At 39.0% G+C, this 16,366-nt stretch overlaps 1 protein-coding gene across 1 annotated transcript in view; it reads right to left on the bottom strand.

Moving 5' to 3' along the window:
- Nucleotides 1–5,040: 5,040 nt before the first annotated feature.
- LOC138643406 (uncharacterized) overlaps nt 5,041–16,366 on the bottom strand; it is a 186,971-nt gene continuing 175,645 nt past the window's right edge. Inside the window, exons 24-31 of the mRNA XM_069732320.1 lie at nt 16,176–16,361; nt 15,321–15,667; nt 14,837–14,979; nt 13,071–13,298; nt 11,342–11,572; nt 10,345–10,469; nt 9,443–9,757; nt 5,041–7,602 (exon numbers count right to left, since the gene is read on the bottom strand). Of these exons, the coding sequence (XP_069588421.1) occupies nt 6,604–7,602; nt 9,443–9,757; nt 10,345–10,469; nt 11,342–11,572; nt 13,071–13,298; nt 14,837–14,979; nt 15,321–15,667; nt 16,176–16,361 (2,574 nt within the window). The 3' untranslated portion in view covers nt 5,041–6,603. The remainder of the gene's footprint in view (nt 7,603–9,442; nt 9,758–10,344; nt 10,470–11,341; nt 11,573–13,070; nt 13,299–14,836; nt 14,980–15,320; nt 15,668–16,175; nt 16,362–16,366) is intronic.

Raw genomic sequence — 16,366 nt, 5'->3', positions numbered from 1 at the left:
CTGCTTGGATTCTCCTGGTTTCCTGACCAGTTCTGCAAAGATACGTTCTGGCTTTGCTCTTTTTCAGTCCACATGTTGTGGACTTATTGTTCTGTGCATTCTATTTTTGTCCAGCTTGTCATTATGGATTTTTTCTGTTAGCTGGAAGCTCTGGGAAGCAGATTTACCCTCCACACCTTTAGTCAGGTGTGGAGATTTTGTAAACTCTGTGTGGATTGTTTTGTAGTTTTTATACTGACCGCACAGTATCCTTTCCTGTCCTATCAAGCTAGACTGGCCTCCTATGCTAAAATCTGATTTCATCTCTGCGTATGTTATTTTCCCCTCCTCTCACCGTCAATATTTGTGGGGGGCTATCTTTCCTTTGGGGATTTTCTCTGAGGCAAGATAGGTTTCCTGTTTCCATCTTTAGGGGAAGTTAGATCTTAGGCTGTGCCGAGGGGTCTAGGGAGCGTCAGGTACCCCCCACGGCTATTTCTAGTTGCGCTGCTAGGTTCAGGGTCTGCGGTCAGTACAGATACCACCTCCTTCAGAGCTTGTCTCATGTTGTTCCTAAACCACCAGATCATAACAGTGTGCACAGTATCACCTCGTAAACCTGGTTCATTTTCCACCATCAAGCTTTTTTGGCCTAAAGTGCGCCTGTCTTAATAAATGCCCCCTATATCTCAGATATTTGACATTTTTATAAAGTGGCAAAAGTATCAATAGGGCGACAGCGTTCTGAGCTTGTGGAGAGAGCTTAAAGGGGTATTCCCATCTCCAAGATTTTATCCCAATATGTCTTAGGTGTCATAATAATAATATTAACAAATACCTCCAACTAGAAATGTAGTATAGTTTTTCTGATTCGTTAGGTCTCTTTCCTCATATGCAGACATTGCAGGACCTTAGGTATCCGTGGTTATGACTACTGATATAGGGACAGTTAGCTGGTTGCAAGTGGTCATAACTATAGATACCTAAGGTCCTGCAATGCCTGCACATGATGAAAGAGACATAGTGAAAAACTAATACATTTCTAATTGGAGATATTTGTTAATATTATTTTTATTACATCTACTATATATTGGAATAGGATCTTGCAGATGGGAATACTTCTTTACCTCTTTCTGATCCTCATCTTTTCAACAGATTAGATGCATACGTCCCTTGCGCAGAAAAACTATAGTTCTCAGTGCATTATATGGACAAACTACCAACTTATATGGACAAAACATAAGGCTTTGTTTCTCCTGTGTAGTTGATCACTTGGCTCAGGGTTACTCTACTGATCATAGCACAAAGAGACTGTCCTAGTTATGCAAACTCTTTAACTGCGTCCTCCCCGAGCTGCATCCACCGCCTGGGTAATTACATAACTAATGTAAAAAGTCACTTATTGCACGACATTGCCATTGAAGTTTATGATCTTCATGATAACTTAGTTGTTATTCAAACAAAGAATTATCAGATGTACACAGTCCTTTTGGTTACTAAAGTCTGATGTGACGAGGGGGTGGCCAAATAGACACATAGGCCAGTTCATGAACTCACAGACATGGGTCCATAGTTCTATACAGACTTGTGCAATATTGGGAAGTAGTGATAGAATAGTAATTTTTTTTTAGTTTATGCAGGTCAAAATCTTTCCCACAAAATCTAGTAAACACCAGATTTAAAATAATAATGTTTCCTATTAAAATAAACATCAAGTTAAGATGGAAATCATCTTAATCAAACAAAAACTGTTCTGACTCATTAAGGCCTTGTTCACATGTCCTGATATTTCTGGTAAAATCAGTACCGGTGTTATCCCTGCCCGTGTTTACATGAGCGTCAATCGTTTGTTGCCCGTGTGTCATTTTTGTGCACGTATTGTTTGTCCTTATTACATTTGACTATGGGGTTAGTAATGGGGGTGTCTTATACTATTGCCCCAATTGCCACCGCACCAGGGCAAGTGGGAAGAGTGTTAACTAAGCGCCAAAATTGGCGCATCTAATGGATGCACCATTCCTGGGGTGGCTGAGGGCTCATGTTCTTAGTCTGGGAGGGGGCCAATATCCATTGCACCTTTCTAGGCTATTAATATCAGCCCACAGCTGTCTGCGTAGCCTTTGCTGGTTTTTAATAATAGGGAGGACCTCACGTCTTTTTTATGCTGGGGGGGAATCACCCCTTGTTAATAACCAGAAAAGGCTACGCAGACCGCTGTGGGCTGATATTAATTGCTGTCTGGAAAGCTTCATGTTCATTACCCCCTTCCAAGATATAAGCATCAGCCAACAACGGTCGGCTTTTCCTCAGCTGGCTAAGAAAATTAAGGGGGACCCAATGGCATTTTTATTTTTATGTATAGTCTATTTTGATGGATTTCGCTGTGAATTTACTGTACTTGGGTGATGAAGTGTCTGTCGGATAACCTATGAAATGGTCCATGTGTCGTGCAATTTTTGTCTCGCACCCACTGACTTGCATTGGTGATTGCAATCCTAAATTTGCATCCACTAGTAGCAAGCTGTGATTTTTTTTTTTAATATTAGTCTAATCACGAGAGAGAGAGATGCTGCCCTTCCCTTGGTTGTTCCTTCCCGGAGAAAGATCTGGCTATTTATTGCTTGCGTTGAGAAACACGTGATGGTGTCTCCGCGGCTTTTCTACATGCATCAGTAATATATACACAACTTTTTTTTTTAATAAAGTTTATTTGTTAACCAAAAATAGAGAATAATGTAAAACCAGTGCAAAACATTGTAATTTATACAAGCATAAAAATGCAGCCATTTTAAAATCCTCTGTAATAAAAGCATAGCTTAAAGCTGTTAAAAAGATTACTTATAAACACTAAGGCTCAAAGTTTAGCAATGTACTATCTAGCAAAACACAAGTGTATAAGTTTTCAAAGAAAAAAAAAAGTTTTAAAAGTGAAAGTCAATTGAATTTACTACACTACATAACCAAAAAAATACTCATTGGACAAATGTAAAAATCTTACAAAAAATTTGTTTTTAGCATTATACACAAATGTAAGATCGAGGAAAACATAACTTGGAACAAATAAAAGTGCGGTTCAAGTTTAGAAAGAGGAAATGATGACTAAAAAAGATTTATATTTAGATTTTTTTTCTATTATGTAGTTTGCAATTTAAACTTCTAAACTGCAAAACCAACTTTAATATGAATCTTTAAAGAAGTAAACCTGACAACTAGACCAGAAGGCACTGAAGAGAGTTATATTTGCACATCAATTGTGTCTGGCAATGATATAACATGTAGGATATGTGACACCATATTGGTTTTCAGTTAAGATATCAGAGTTGATAAGCAAACATCCACTCTCTGTGTCCTTAGATCAGTGTTCCCCAAGTCCAGTCCTCAAGAGCCACCGACAGGTCTTGTTTTCAGGATTTCCTTTGTATTGCACATGTAATGGAATTATTGCCTGTGCAGGTTCTGCAATTATCACCTGTGCAATACTAAGGAAATACTGAAAACTTGACCTGTTGGTGGCTCTCTAGGACCGGAGTTGGGGAACACTGCCTTAGATGTTACCAAGCACTTGGCTAAGCCAAATAGATACCAGATATACTCGAGTGTAAGCCGAGATTTTCAGTCCATTTTTTTAGGCTGGCGGTGCCCCTCTCGGCTTATACTAGGGTTATTGTCCCAGGGGGTCGGTGGGGGAGGGAGAGCGGCAGTAGTCGGCAGCTGTCACATCATACGCACCCCCCTCCTGGCGCGGTCTCTGCACTACCCTGCTTCTCAGATGGTCTCCGATACAGGCAGCTCTTCCTGTGTTCAGCGGTCACTTGGTACCGTTCATTAAAGTAATGAATATGCTCGCGACTCCACTCCCATAGGCGTGGAGCGAATAATCATTACTTTAATGAGCGGTACCTTGTGACCGCTCAGCACTGCAAGGAACTGCTGTCCTGGGACAACGGAGAAGCAGGGAAGTGCAGAGACCGCGCCAGGAGGGTGAGTATGACAGGGGAAGGGTGAGCCATGCAATAGTTACCTGTCCCCGCTCCACCGCAGGCTGTGTCTTCCGTGTCCTCGGGTTGTGACATTCAGGACAGAGGGCGCCATGACGTGTTTAGTGCGTGCCCTCTGCCTAAACAGTCACTGCAGAGAGACAGAAGACACAGCGGCACGCGGTGGTGGAATGGGGACACGTGAATATCGCAAGTGCCGGTGGCCTGAGCCAGCAGCAGAGAGAGGAGAGTATGTAATTTTTTATCGCAGCAGCATATGGGGCATATTATTCTATGGAGCATCTTATGGGGCCATCAACCTTTATGGAGCATTATATGGGGCATATAATTTTATGAAGCATCATATGGGGCCATTATTAACCTTTTGTGCAGCATTATATGGGGCATATTTTAATATGGAGCATCTTATGTGGCCATTGTTAACCTTTGTCCAGCATTATATGGGGCGTATTTTGTATGGAGCATCTTATGGGGCCTATCATGAACTGTATGGAGCATTGTATGGGGCTCCTGATTCAATATGGATATTAAAAAATATTTAATATAAATATGTCTCAATTTTACTTTTATTGGTATCTTATTTTTTTTAAATTTACTAGTAGCTGCTGCATTTCCCACCCTAGGCTTATACTCGAGTCAATAAGTTTTCCCAGTTTAATGTTGCAAAATTAGGGGCCTCAACTTATATTCGGGTCGGCTTATACTCTAGTATATACGGTATGTCAAATGGCAGTATTATCAGGATCAACTAAACTCTGGAGGTATGGGCAGATTTAAATTGAATCTGTCATGATGATTAACCCCGAAAACAGTTTATATAGTCACCTAGATCATAGAAAGAAGTCAATATATCCCATTATTTATAAAATCCACCACTCCAACCCCCCCCCCCCCACCCCCCACCCCCACAATATTCAGTGAGCTGTCAGTCAAGCAGCAAGCAGGTGGTACTTGGCAGGAGATAGAAGCAGGGAGGAAGAGGTTCAGGAAGTGCTCCGATCATGCCCTGAGCCGCTTTTGCATTTAGATTAATACATGGATTTTTCAGTCATGTAGAAGCGGATTTTATAAATAAAAAAAAAAAAAAGGTATAGATTGAATAATAAGCCAAAGAGCTAAATGACCAAAGAGGTTTGTTCGGGTGGTTAATCATCATGACCGATTCCTTTTAAGTATCTGCTTAATGATCTACTAGAATGGAGTGCAATAATATATACAGATGAGGCCACTCTGACAAGCCTATGGTCAAAGGAAAAGCCCATTCTCTGAGGGAGGCTAACACTTGTACAGCATTACAACCCACTCAGCATAGTTTGTGGCGTGATCTACTGAACAAACCAAACTAATCTGACAGACTAAAAGTTTGTGGTCAGTTCTAAAGCAAGTTTTTGAAATGGGAGTTTTTTTGACAATGCAGTACTGGTATTCTAACAAACATTTACAAAACGCACACATAGCTATTAACATAATGTGTTATCCCTCCCTCCCATCTTTCTTTTTACAAAATTTATAAAATTTAGTTAGAAATTTATAACTAAAAACATTTCCAAAAGATCAGAGATGTTAGCACTAAAGTCTAAACTCAAACAACCAAAAAATAGTTTCCAGTGAATGACAGTTCAGGTAACATATGTACATTATATACATAAAGCCATTTCTGAAAAAGGTAAAACTATAATTACCCTTGACATAAATAGGCTATATTATAAAAAAAATAAAAAAACACTACCCCCCTTTAAAATATAACGCTTACGTAATTCCGAAGAAAACTCAAGTCAACAGAAAACTAGCTTAAAAAACATTTACTTACTAAGCACCTAATAAAAATCTGATCTAAATCCATCTTTATTTTATCTTTTAGTGCTAGTAAAATTATGGCAATTGTAATTTTGGCAGCTCTTGGTCTAAACAAAAATGATAGAAACATGGGACACTCTATAGTTTTGTCAAACCATCATAAGTAGAAACCAAAACATTTTATTTGCAAGGTGAAACACCGGGGATGATGACTACCCCCCCCCCAAAAAAAAAAAAATTGTTCAGTTTAATGTAATATCTACATAAATCAGTTGATGTAATATAATTGAAAAAAAAAATCATATTTACAAATCAGCTGCTTTATACATCACGCCATATAACAAGGCATGTAATAAAAAATAAAAAAAAGCGTTATAAACCATTTCACAGCGATTTTTGATGCAAATCTAAAATATGTTTGTTGTAGTGGAGGAAAATATTTAGAATAAAAGTCAAGGATAAATTATTGAACGCATTTCTGGTAGGTCAGCAATGTGTGCAAACAGTCAAAGGTGGATATTTAACACAAAAAGAATAAAAGTTTTTCATAAATTTTCACAAACCGGAAGGACATCACAACATTATCACCATTTTTGGTACCAACTTTCTTCTAAATTTTATGTTTGTGAAAAACTTAAGCAAGTCTAGATTTTATTTTAACTCTTCACTTCAGCTCCTTCTTCAGATATGTTTTGAAATCGCCTTTAAAATGCAAGGATGGATTTTAATTTCCTTAAGTCTTTGACTATTTTAAGGTTTAAAATTATTGATAAACATTTAGTCCTTTACAATAAAATTAATGTCACAGGAGGAAATAAACAACTTCTAATTAAGAACGTGAATACTGTACAGTGCTGTATTTTGTCATCCTGCTTGATGACTGCTCTACATTATTACCGGCTGGGTGTATCTCCTCCACCATATAACCTCCTTGTTTAAAGTGTGTTTGTTCCTGCAACCCACCATTTAGAATGGAGACACTTTCATTTGCTAGGTTTTTCACCCCTGACACTTCTACTGGAATCATCGCGCTCCCATTAATAGAGGTTATAGGAGCAAAATGCCTCTCAGTCACTACTACATTTTTCCCCATGGACACATCTGGGATGGTTAAGGAGGCATTTAAATTAGAGCTAGGGGCAAGACGCCGCTCTGTTACTAGCATGTACTGGGAATCGTGTGGCTCAGTCATGTAGCCAGAAAAGCCTTTGTCAGACTTGATCATCCTCTCTGTTACCATCACATTTTCTCCCTCTGAAGTGTCTACTAAGTTATGAATACTGGTGGTAGGACGAATGATCCTCTCAGTCACCAATACATTTTGTTGACGTATCGGCTCTAGAATTATTGCGGGGGCAGTAGTGTATGATTTTTCCGTCACAAGTATATTACCTCGCATAACTGGCTCTTGTACATATCTAGAAGACATACGAGACTCCTCAATCAACACATTCTCCCTAGCTACGCTTTCAGGTTCTAACCTAGAAACAAGGCCTTCTGATACATAAGAACTGTCCATAGCTTGGTGGTGTTCTACAGTCTCTTCGTTCTGGGTCGCACGGATATCTGTGATGATTTCAGAATCGATGGCACCTTGGTTATACGCCTCGTAGGATTCATACTGTGAAATCTGCACACCTTGACAAATGTCAGCCAGGACTTTGAACTTCATTCCCAAGTCATCCAGGTAGTTATCTTCAAATTCACTTTCAATTAAACTGCAGCAGCCGACTGACCCAGAAATTGAGCCAGTTCCTTCCTGTGAGTAGATCAGAATACTATCCTTTGCTGTCTGGGCAAAGTCTTCATCAGCACACCCCAATACTTTCTATAAAAGGATAAAGAGCAAAGGATGGTTAACTATAGTAACAATGTATGGCGGATTTAAGATCATGGAAAAGAAATATGCCCTGTATAACAGCATTAAAGATGATGTATCATTCAGTCAAAAGTGTACAATTTTTGCTCATATTTTACTCCCATAACACCCCCTGAGTATTCTGTTTGTGATTTTTTTAATCCACCCTATGGTTCCATAGATAAGGGATTTTCTACTTAGCACTGATTTTTATGGCCTTTACCAAGGGGACATGAGATACAGGTTTTGCATGCAGATTTTTCACGGCCTAGAGAGCAGGTTTTGACTGCAGAAAAAAAAAGCCCTACAAAAAGGGTTAAAAAGGTTGTGTGTTAACATAGCCTAAAGGTGTATAAATCCATACTGGTAGTGGTTTATCAACCACGTCACAATTTTACCTGTGGAGAGCGGAGTCTGTGTCTAGGGAAAAGACTAGTGATGAGCGAGTGTACTCGTTGTTCGGGTTTTCCCGAGGACGCTTAGGTGGTCTCCGAGTATTTGTTAGTGTTCGGAGATTTAGTTTCCATTGCGGCAGCTGCATGATTTACAGCTATTAGCCAGCTTGATTACATGTGGGAATTCCCTTGCAACCAGGCAACCCCCACATGTACTCAGCCTGGCTAATAGCTGTAAATCATTCAGCTGAGGCAATGAAAACTTAATCTCCGAACACTAACAAATACTCGGAGGTCACCCGAGCGTGCTCGTGAAAACCCGAGCAACGAGTATACTTGCTCATCACTATAAAAGACCAAATAGTTATGGATCTTGTGTCCTAAAGGTTGAACTCCCAACTCCATAATGTTATGGTTAAATCCTAGCATATGCAATAAAATGCATAAGAGGTTTATAGGAAAGAGAAATAATTCTGAGGGGACAAAGATATCTAGCACAGTCAGCAGTTAAGGAGTAAACATATCATGCTCGATGGTCACTCATGATGGTTACATGACCAAGGAAAAAAAAACATTTTAGTCCTCTTTGAGCTGCAATTGCAAGAGTCTAGGTGGCATTGGCTTAATGTGAAGTATTCTGGGGTCACTGCAATGAACGCTCCCCAGACCACCTCTCCTCTCTGTTCATCAGTTACAGCTACCAAATGGGGCCCCTCACTCCTTCAATAGTTATTGAAGGATTTATATCAATTTAAAGGGTTTGGCCACTTTCTCCTATTAGGAAAGCTCCACTAACACAGGTCTAGTACTTTAGTCCCTAAAATGGCTGCGGATGGAGAAACATGGGACCAGACCAGTCTATAAGCCAATTGTAAAACACCCTCACATCGAAAAGCTGCTTTTCTATTGGAGGAGGCTCATGCACAGGTTTTGCTCACTGCTCCTCCATTAGCAGCTATTGTATGAACAGAAGTACAAGTCAGTTTGTGAGGAAAGCTGCACTGACAAGTGAAAGTCACTGACTTCTTTAAAACCAACGACTCTCAAAGAAACTAAGATATGACAGACTTGTACTTGCACATGTACTTGCAGTACATGTAAATTGGGGCGGTCAAAACCTATTTACATGTTAGCTTTTTTTTTTTTTTTTTTTTTTTTAGACATTTGGTCTAAGGCTTAATTAAAAGTTTTAAATTACAAACATGACAGTATAATACTACATATAGTAGTGAGTAAAAGTATATTATCAAAATAGCTTGGGTGTCCAGGAGAAGTGAAACGGAGCTGACCTCTTGTGGCATAATGAGGCTAAACAAAAAAATAAACACACATTTTCTCCCCATTTGTGGCTGTCACCATCAACATTTTTTTGCATAATTTAATTCTAGAAATTAATATAGAGTTGGGTCACTTACGTCATAGAAATATCCTTTAATGAATTCTTCATTCAGAGCTGCCTGACTCCCGGCACCATAACCATAACCAGCTGCAGCTCCAGCCGCAGAGCCGTAACCACTGATCATTTTCATGCCACCACCTGCAGCCATCATCTCTCCATTCATAAGAACCTGGTTCTCTTCGTAATGTCCATCCATTGCCATACTGGATTGGTAAATATCCTTGGTATAACCTTCCATTGACTGCATGCCATAGGCTTCTCTCATGCCAGCCCCAACACCAGCACCAACTGCTGTAGCACCAACTACTCCAATCATAGTTGGAATAGCAGCCTAAGGTAATAATACAAATGTCAGCATAACTTACCAAGTCTTATATTTTTTATATTTAGGTTCTATTACTGCCCATTATGGTAAGAATAAAGAAATGGAAAAGGCAACTTATGCATCGGTAAAGATGGCTAGCCACATTCTACCCCGCAAGCAGAGCCTGACATTGCTGCATAACAGAATAATTTGCTATTGGCCATTCAAGTCTAGATTTAAGAATCAGAGGTATCAAGTGTTGTTTTCTCTAAGCTATTATTATTAGTGCACATGGACATTAGCATAGGTGGAAAATAGAGGATCCCTCAGCATAGATCAAGATGCATCCCCATAATGGTGCAGAGTTTAGCCGCTCGCAACAGAAAGGTTGATATCAGTGTCCATGTCTGTGACTGTTATGTAAGACTTGGGTACAGTCTTCACCCCTTTTTGGGAATAATGTCATTTCTCTGTAGAGTGAAGTTGTGCACAGGTTGTCGCAACATAGTAGCACAATTGGTAGGAACCAACCAGGACTGTGTACCACAGCAGCTTCATGGCTTCCGTACATGGTATATATGCCCTTGTAAATGGTGAAATGAAATAATACTCACAGTATCTACAGGTTCAGGACCTTCTTTGTTATGTATAAGCATGGACTGCTCAGGCCCATCAACAGCCAGAAATCCCTTCCCTCCTGAGGAGCCACAGGAGCATAAAAGCAACAAGAGTGGTACCACTGGTAAAATATAAACAAATATTAAGAAATTAATTTTCCAATGAAATTTAAACAGAATTCATGAGAAAAAGGCAGCGCATGTAAAGACTGCTTGCAGGAGAGCAAGATTGCAGGTCAGGCTAGTGGCATGGTTGCACCACTGGTCCAAACTGTGTGCTTTCCCATGCTGCTAATGGTGACAGCTTTGCCTCTATGGCATGGGAGAAGCACCGGAGCACCAGCAATCTGGTCAAACTGACAGCGGCACCTACAAACCTACATATAGCAAACAGCTTGTAAGCGCACGTGCCTTCCCTAGGAAAAAGAATATGGTAGGTAAGAGGAATAAGCAGGAACCTGTAGAATTAATACCCCCATTCTTGAGAAGAGAGGATTTTAATAATACGTAAATTGCAAATTTCATTCATTTCCCAGTGGTGGGATCCACACATAGAATGCATGACAAGTACAGGATATGCTATAAATTCTAATCTCCAGAATGAAGGAATATAAATCTTCCCCTGGCTGCACAATTGCGGCCAGGATTTGGTGAATGTAGGAGCCAGTCATGCAAGTGCCCTGCTGCCATTCATTGTGAATTAGAATAATAAGTGATTAAATGCTATGATGACTGATTGCTCCATTCAACCTTTCCCAAACATAGTAGTACAGACAGGAAAGATACAGAAATGGGATAAAAAATGATCAGCAATCCAGTGGGTGAATGATGGAAACACTATCTAAAAGGGGTATTCAGATTACCAAAAATTATTAGTCTTGCTAAACAAAATGATAGCACAGCGCAACCAACTATAATTCTCTAGGTAACATTTAGCTTCAAATTCTTTACATGCTTAATGAAGCACCAAAAGAGACCCACAACGTATACTTACATAGTAAGAGCAGACAACCGAGTATCATGAGCGCAATCGCTCCACCTCCTAGGCCTACAGAGCTGTCCGTCATCCTTTCACTGCATGCAAAACCGGAGTCACTACAAGTGCACACTGTCAGCGTCAGAACTTGTTTTTCTGGGCAACTTAATCCTTGGTTGTCAGTTATTATAACTTTAACTTGATGTGGACCCTCATATAGATTTTTTGGAATCAGTTGTGCACTAACAGCTACAGGAAAAAAAAACAAAAACTACATTTCAGAGAAGGGATCACAACATGTACATACAGAGCAGATATACTTTACATACATCGCACATAAATATTGTCACTTAAAGGGGTCGTTACAAAAAGAGGTTAAAGACAAGTCAGACAAGTCAAAAAGTAAATGCAGTTTAGCAATTTGGATCACTACCATTCCCAAGAAGGAGCCTAACCCTGAACACAACTGGTGATGGATATCGGTAGAAAGTTGGCCACACACTAGTGATCTATCAATATGGATAAGCTAATCAGACAGTATTCTGGTGGTATCAAGCCTCTGACAATTTGGCAAAAAGCCTATGAGAGGTTCACAAGTCCTGATAATAAATCTGCAAGCCAGAAATCCATAGACAGGATTTTCAAAGATTAAAAGCAGATGGGCGAGTGCCGTGGATTATTCTATATTGCTGGAACTGATCATGGTATCTCCTTTGGAACACTGAGCATCACTGCTGTGTCCACCATTGTCCTATTGAAGTTTTGTACAATTGTGCCATGAGGAACAGTGGACTAGGGCCGACTATTTGAGTTGTTTGAAGTGAAATTATGGATATACCGGTTTTCATGCCCAATCGTGGATCTATGGACCAATGCTTCACATCACGTCACCACTATTTCCATGATGTCGAATGGATCAGATTTTCTACAGCTGCTGATTTTTACATATGCCGCTGCCTGACAGTACAATTTACAAAAAAAAGAAAAAAAAAAAAAAGAAAAAAAGGAAGAGGTATTAAAGGGGTTGTCCACTACTAGGACAACCCCTTCTTAAACAAAATGTTTGTCCCCGATAGAATAATAAAGCTTATACTCACCTTCCATGCTGGTGCCGATCCCATGGAGTTGGCACTTACTCTCCCAGGGGCTGTGATGCAGTGTCGTGACACATGATGCCGGCGCCCAATCAGCGTTGGCGTCACTGTTTCCGCAAACTGAACATGAGGAGGAAGCCAGAGCTTCAGCTCATTCTGCTTCAGCTCTTCTTGTTCAGTATGTCCGAAGGTGGAGACAGTGATGTCAACACTGATTGGGCGCTGGGCATCACGTGTCATCCCACCACCTCACAGCCATAGGACAGCGATTGCTGACACCGCAGGAACGGAGCCAGCATGGGAGGAGAGTATAGGCTTTATTATTTTATCGGGGCTGAACATTTCGTATAAGGAGGGGTTGTCCTAGTAGTGGACAAACCCTTTAAGAAAAAGTAACCTGCATGCTTATTAATAAGTGGTTTAGCTGTTTTTGTCTAATGATAGATGAGCCTTCTAGATATGGTATACAATTAAAGAATCTTTTTAGATATAAATGGTAAGCAAATAAGACCAAGGAATGATTGAGGTATTGGCAACAATAGTGTTTGCTGACCAGTAATAAATTTGCAATTTCTAAACATTACAGAACTAGAATACCTTTAAATATTGTCATAGGGAAACAAGACTAAAAGGTCCAGAAACCTCTTACTTACCATCAGTTTTTCCAATTGACCACAGCTTAGCATTACCAGGAGGTTCATCTACAACCATGAATTTCAGTGGAGCTCCATTGGGAAAGCCGTCTGGATCAGTTGCTGTCAAGTTGATGAATGGTGCATTGTTACAAACGGTTTGCTCTGGATTTAGTAGAATAGGGCAGTTGTCGTTCTCGTCTTCCACCTCTATAGCTATAGTTCCAGTAGCAGTTTTTCCTGGAATATCTGGAAGAAAAAAAATATATTAGAAAATAATGGTGTAAACATACATTCTTTGTATGAAAAAAAAGGATCAGAGTGGGAGTGTGTAAACATTGGAAACTATTGGAAGGGGGCAGTTGACTTGAAGGTGGGGGGCTGGACTCGGATTCTCCTACAGCTATAGCCATCTCCCAAGTGCTCTTTCAAGCTAGAAAACAATTAGCACTACTCTGAATAGAAAAATCCCCCCCACCAAAGATAGAAGACTTGAAATCCAAACTAAATAATGTAAAACGTATGGAAAGGGGAACATATTAAGAGAAAAGCCCTAAAAAAAAAAAAAAACAAAAAAAAAACACTATAAAGCTATAGAAACAATGGTTAACTACTCCGGGGATTGCATCGGAAAGCTTTCTCAGAAACACTATGACAGACCGGCTGTAAACCTGTAAAATCTAAACTCCTTTCAAGTGCCAAACTCACATACCCAAAGTGTTAGATTTTAGTTCTGGGAAACAAAAGGGTCCTAGATATTTATATGTGAATGCTATATTTCTCTATATTTTAATGCAATACACAGTCAAGTGGTATTCATTTATATTTGTATTCATGTATGTAAACAGTAGTAAGTGAATGAGTATATCTACGATGAATGTTAATATGAACTTTTTTTTTTAAATTTGGTTCACAATTACTTGTTTTTTTTATTTCTGTGTTTGTTTTATTTAGTTTTGATTGTTTCTAAAAACAAAATGAAAACGTGAATATATCTTGATATTTTTCACAATAAAAAAATTATCTGATTGAATAAGAAGGATCAGTTATCATTAAGTAGATGATACGTTAATATGACATTCATAAATATTTCCAAACATGACCAAGTTAGAGCTATAATATGGCTGTGGTCATATATCATTTTTTGCTTTTGTCTTGGAGCATATGTTGGGAGATTGGAGAAAAACTTACCAGCTGTTCTATGATTTTTACTGTCAAACCCATGTAGCAATGCAAAGCAGACTACACTTTTCAATACAGTAAAAACACGCTGATGTATGACTTACATGGCCAAAAGACATACTGTACACGGAGTGTGCAGAGAGCTTTACCGATGTAATCATCGAATTTGATGGAAAAACAAGATGTAAAACAGCAACACACATTAGAGAACATTACTAATTAGCAGAATTCAGCCACAAATTCTGCCAAAAGTTGTTCTATATTGGAGATGTGTTTGTTTTTTTTTTTTATACGCTATTTGCACCTTCTTACACAGTTTTAAGAAGTGAGCAAAAGGATCTAAGATGACACAAACATTTTTTCCACTTTATTATTTGAACAAAATATTGGTCTTGTAATCCCAAAGTGGTTCCAAAAAAAAAAAAAAAAAATAGTGTGAAATATCTTGGGAGCTGCACCAAATGTATCATTATGTGTGCACCAATCTGACAACTTATAACATTTATATCTGTACACTCTTATTGACATTACGACTAAATATATTCTTTGAGGTTTGGAAGAAATAAAAAAAAAAAAAAAAAAAATGTTTGGATATGGACACTTACCTTCACTAATGGCCAAGATTTTTGCCACATAAGTGCCATTGACTACATACACAGACTCCCTATCAGGTACTTTTATAAGCTTAATATCAGCTGTAGTTGGATCAATCATAAACCAATTGTCTGGATCATATTCTTTTGCATACCTGTTGCAAAATAATATAGAAATGGACATAAACAGCAAGTCTAAAAATCATTGTGCAAATTATACATCAGGATAGATGATCAATATTACAGTACGCGACAAGCCCTTAAACTACTGAACAAGATAGAGATTCCCATATAATGTTACATAATGTGTATGAAAATTCATATGTCATGTCTATGCGTTTAACTGTTTGTGCTTATGGACTTATCTTGGATCTGTTTTGCATGGAGATGTGCCTTATAAGGCTCATTGAGGTAACATGGGAGCTCTACTACACTTTTGGATGCCTCGAATGTCAGAGTTGGGTAGCAGAATTCATGGCTTGTCTGGGCTACTTACTTGACATTATTAGCAACCTTTCCGGTATCTGCATCATAAGCTTGATAGGATCCAACAACTTTGTTTACTATAGTTTTCCCTTCAGGAATTGAAAGAATTTTCTTCTTGGGCTTGAAAACCGGACCCTCACGAACATTTTTTACTCTCACTTTTATGGGAACGCCTTTTCCACCAGCTCCGCCACCAGCTCCACCTCCTCCTCCTCCACCACCACCGCCGCCACCTCCTCCTCCTCCTCCTCCTCCTCCTCCCGCAACGACTAGATGCTTTATTGAGCTGTGATATTCGGCCTTGTTTGCAACGACGACATTCAGTTCCACAGAATGCATAACTTCGTAATCGGCTTCCTAATGTATATATAAAAAACAAAACAAAAGCCATGATGATCATTTAACAGGAATCCTGAATTACAAGACGGATCTTTGCAGTCAATTAAATATAACATTTATTTTTATCTTCCATGGGCTGAAAGACATACAGGCCTAGTAGTAATACCAGCAGGATGACAAAATAATATATCCACTAGGTAAGTTTTTCCAATTTGAAGGCTAGATGATTACTTAGACTGGATACAACCAGCCTTTCTTTACATAAGTTACAACCACCCCCCTTTCAGATCTTGTATATTTCATTCATCAAAAGGAAAGAATAAAACAAGATGAATATGACTATATTTCCATCTAACTAGTAAAGATTTGCCAAGACACAAAAAAAAAAATCACCACGGCCATTTGCTTCCATTAAACGTCTAAAAGAACGACAGTACTAGTAGCCATGGTTTGCTATGTAGTATGTATATGATAAATTTACAATATCAAGAACTGCATTGCTCCATGCTTAGTTACTTTAGATTACCTTCACCAGCATCAACACGCCTTCATTGGTTTGAGGATCTGTTACAATTTCAAAATAGTGGTCCTCATTTCCTGACACTATAGTAAAGTCAGCAAGCCAATTATCGGTGAATTCCTCATCTCCGTCAAACGCCTGCATACGTAATATTTCTACATTGGCAACATTTTCTTCAACCTCTCCTTCATACTAAA

Source organism: Ranitomeya imitator, chromosome 6, assembly GCF_032444005.1.
Source record: "Ranitomeya imitator isolate aRanImi1 chromosome 6, aRanImi1.pri, whole genome shotgun sequence".
NCBI classification, from domain to species: Eukaryota; Metazoa; Chordata; class Amphibia; order Anura; family Dendrobatidae; genus Ranitomeya; species Ranitomeya imitator.
This window is presented reverse-complemented; position numbering and strand designations above follow the sequence as displayed.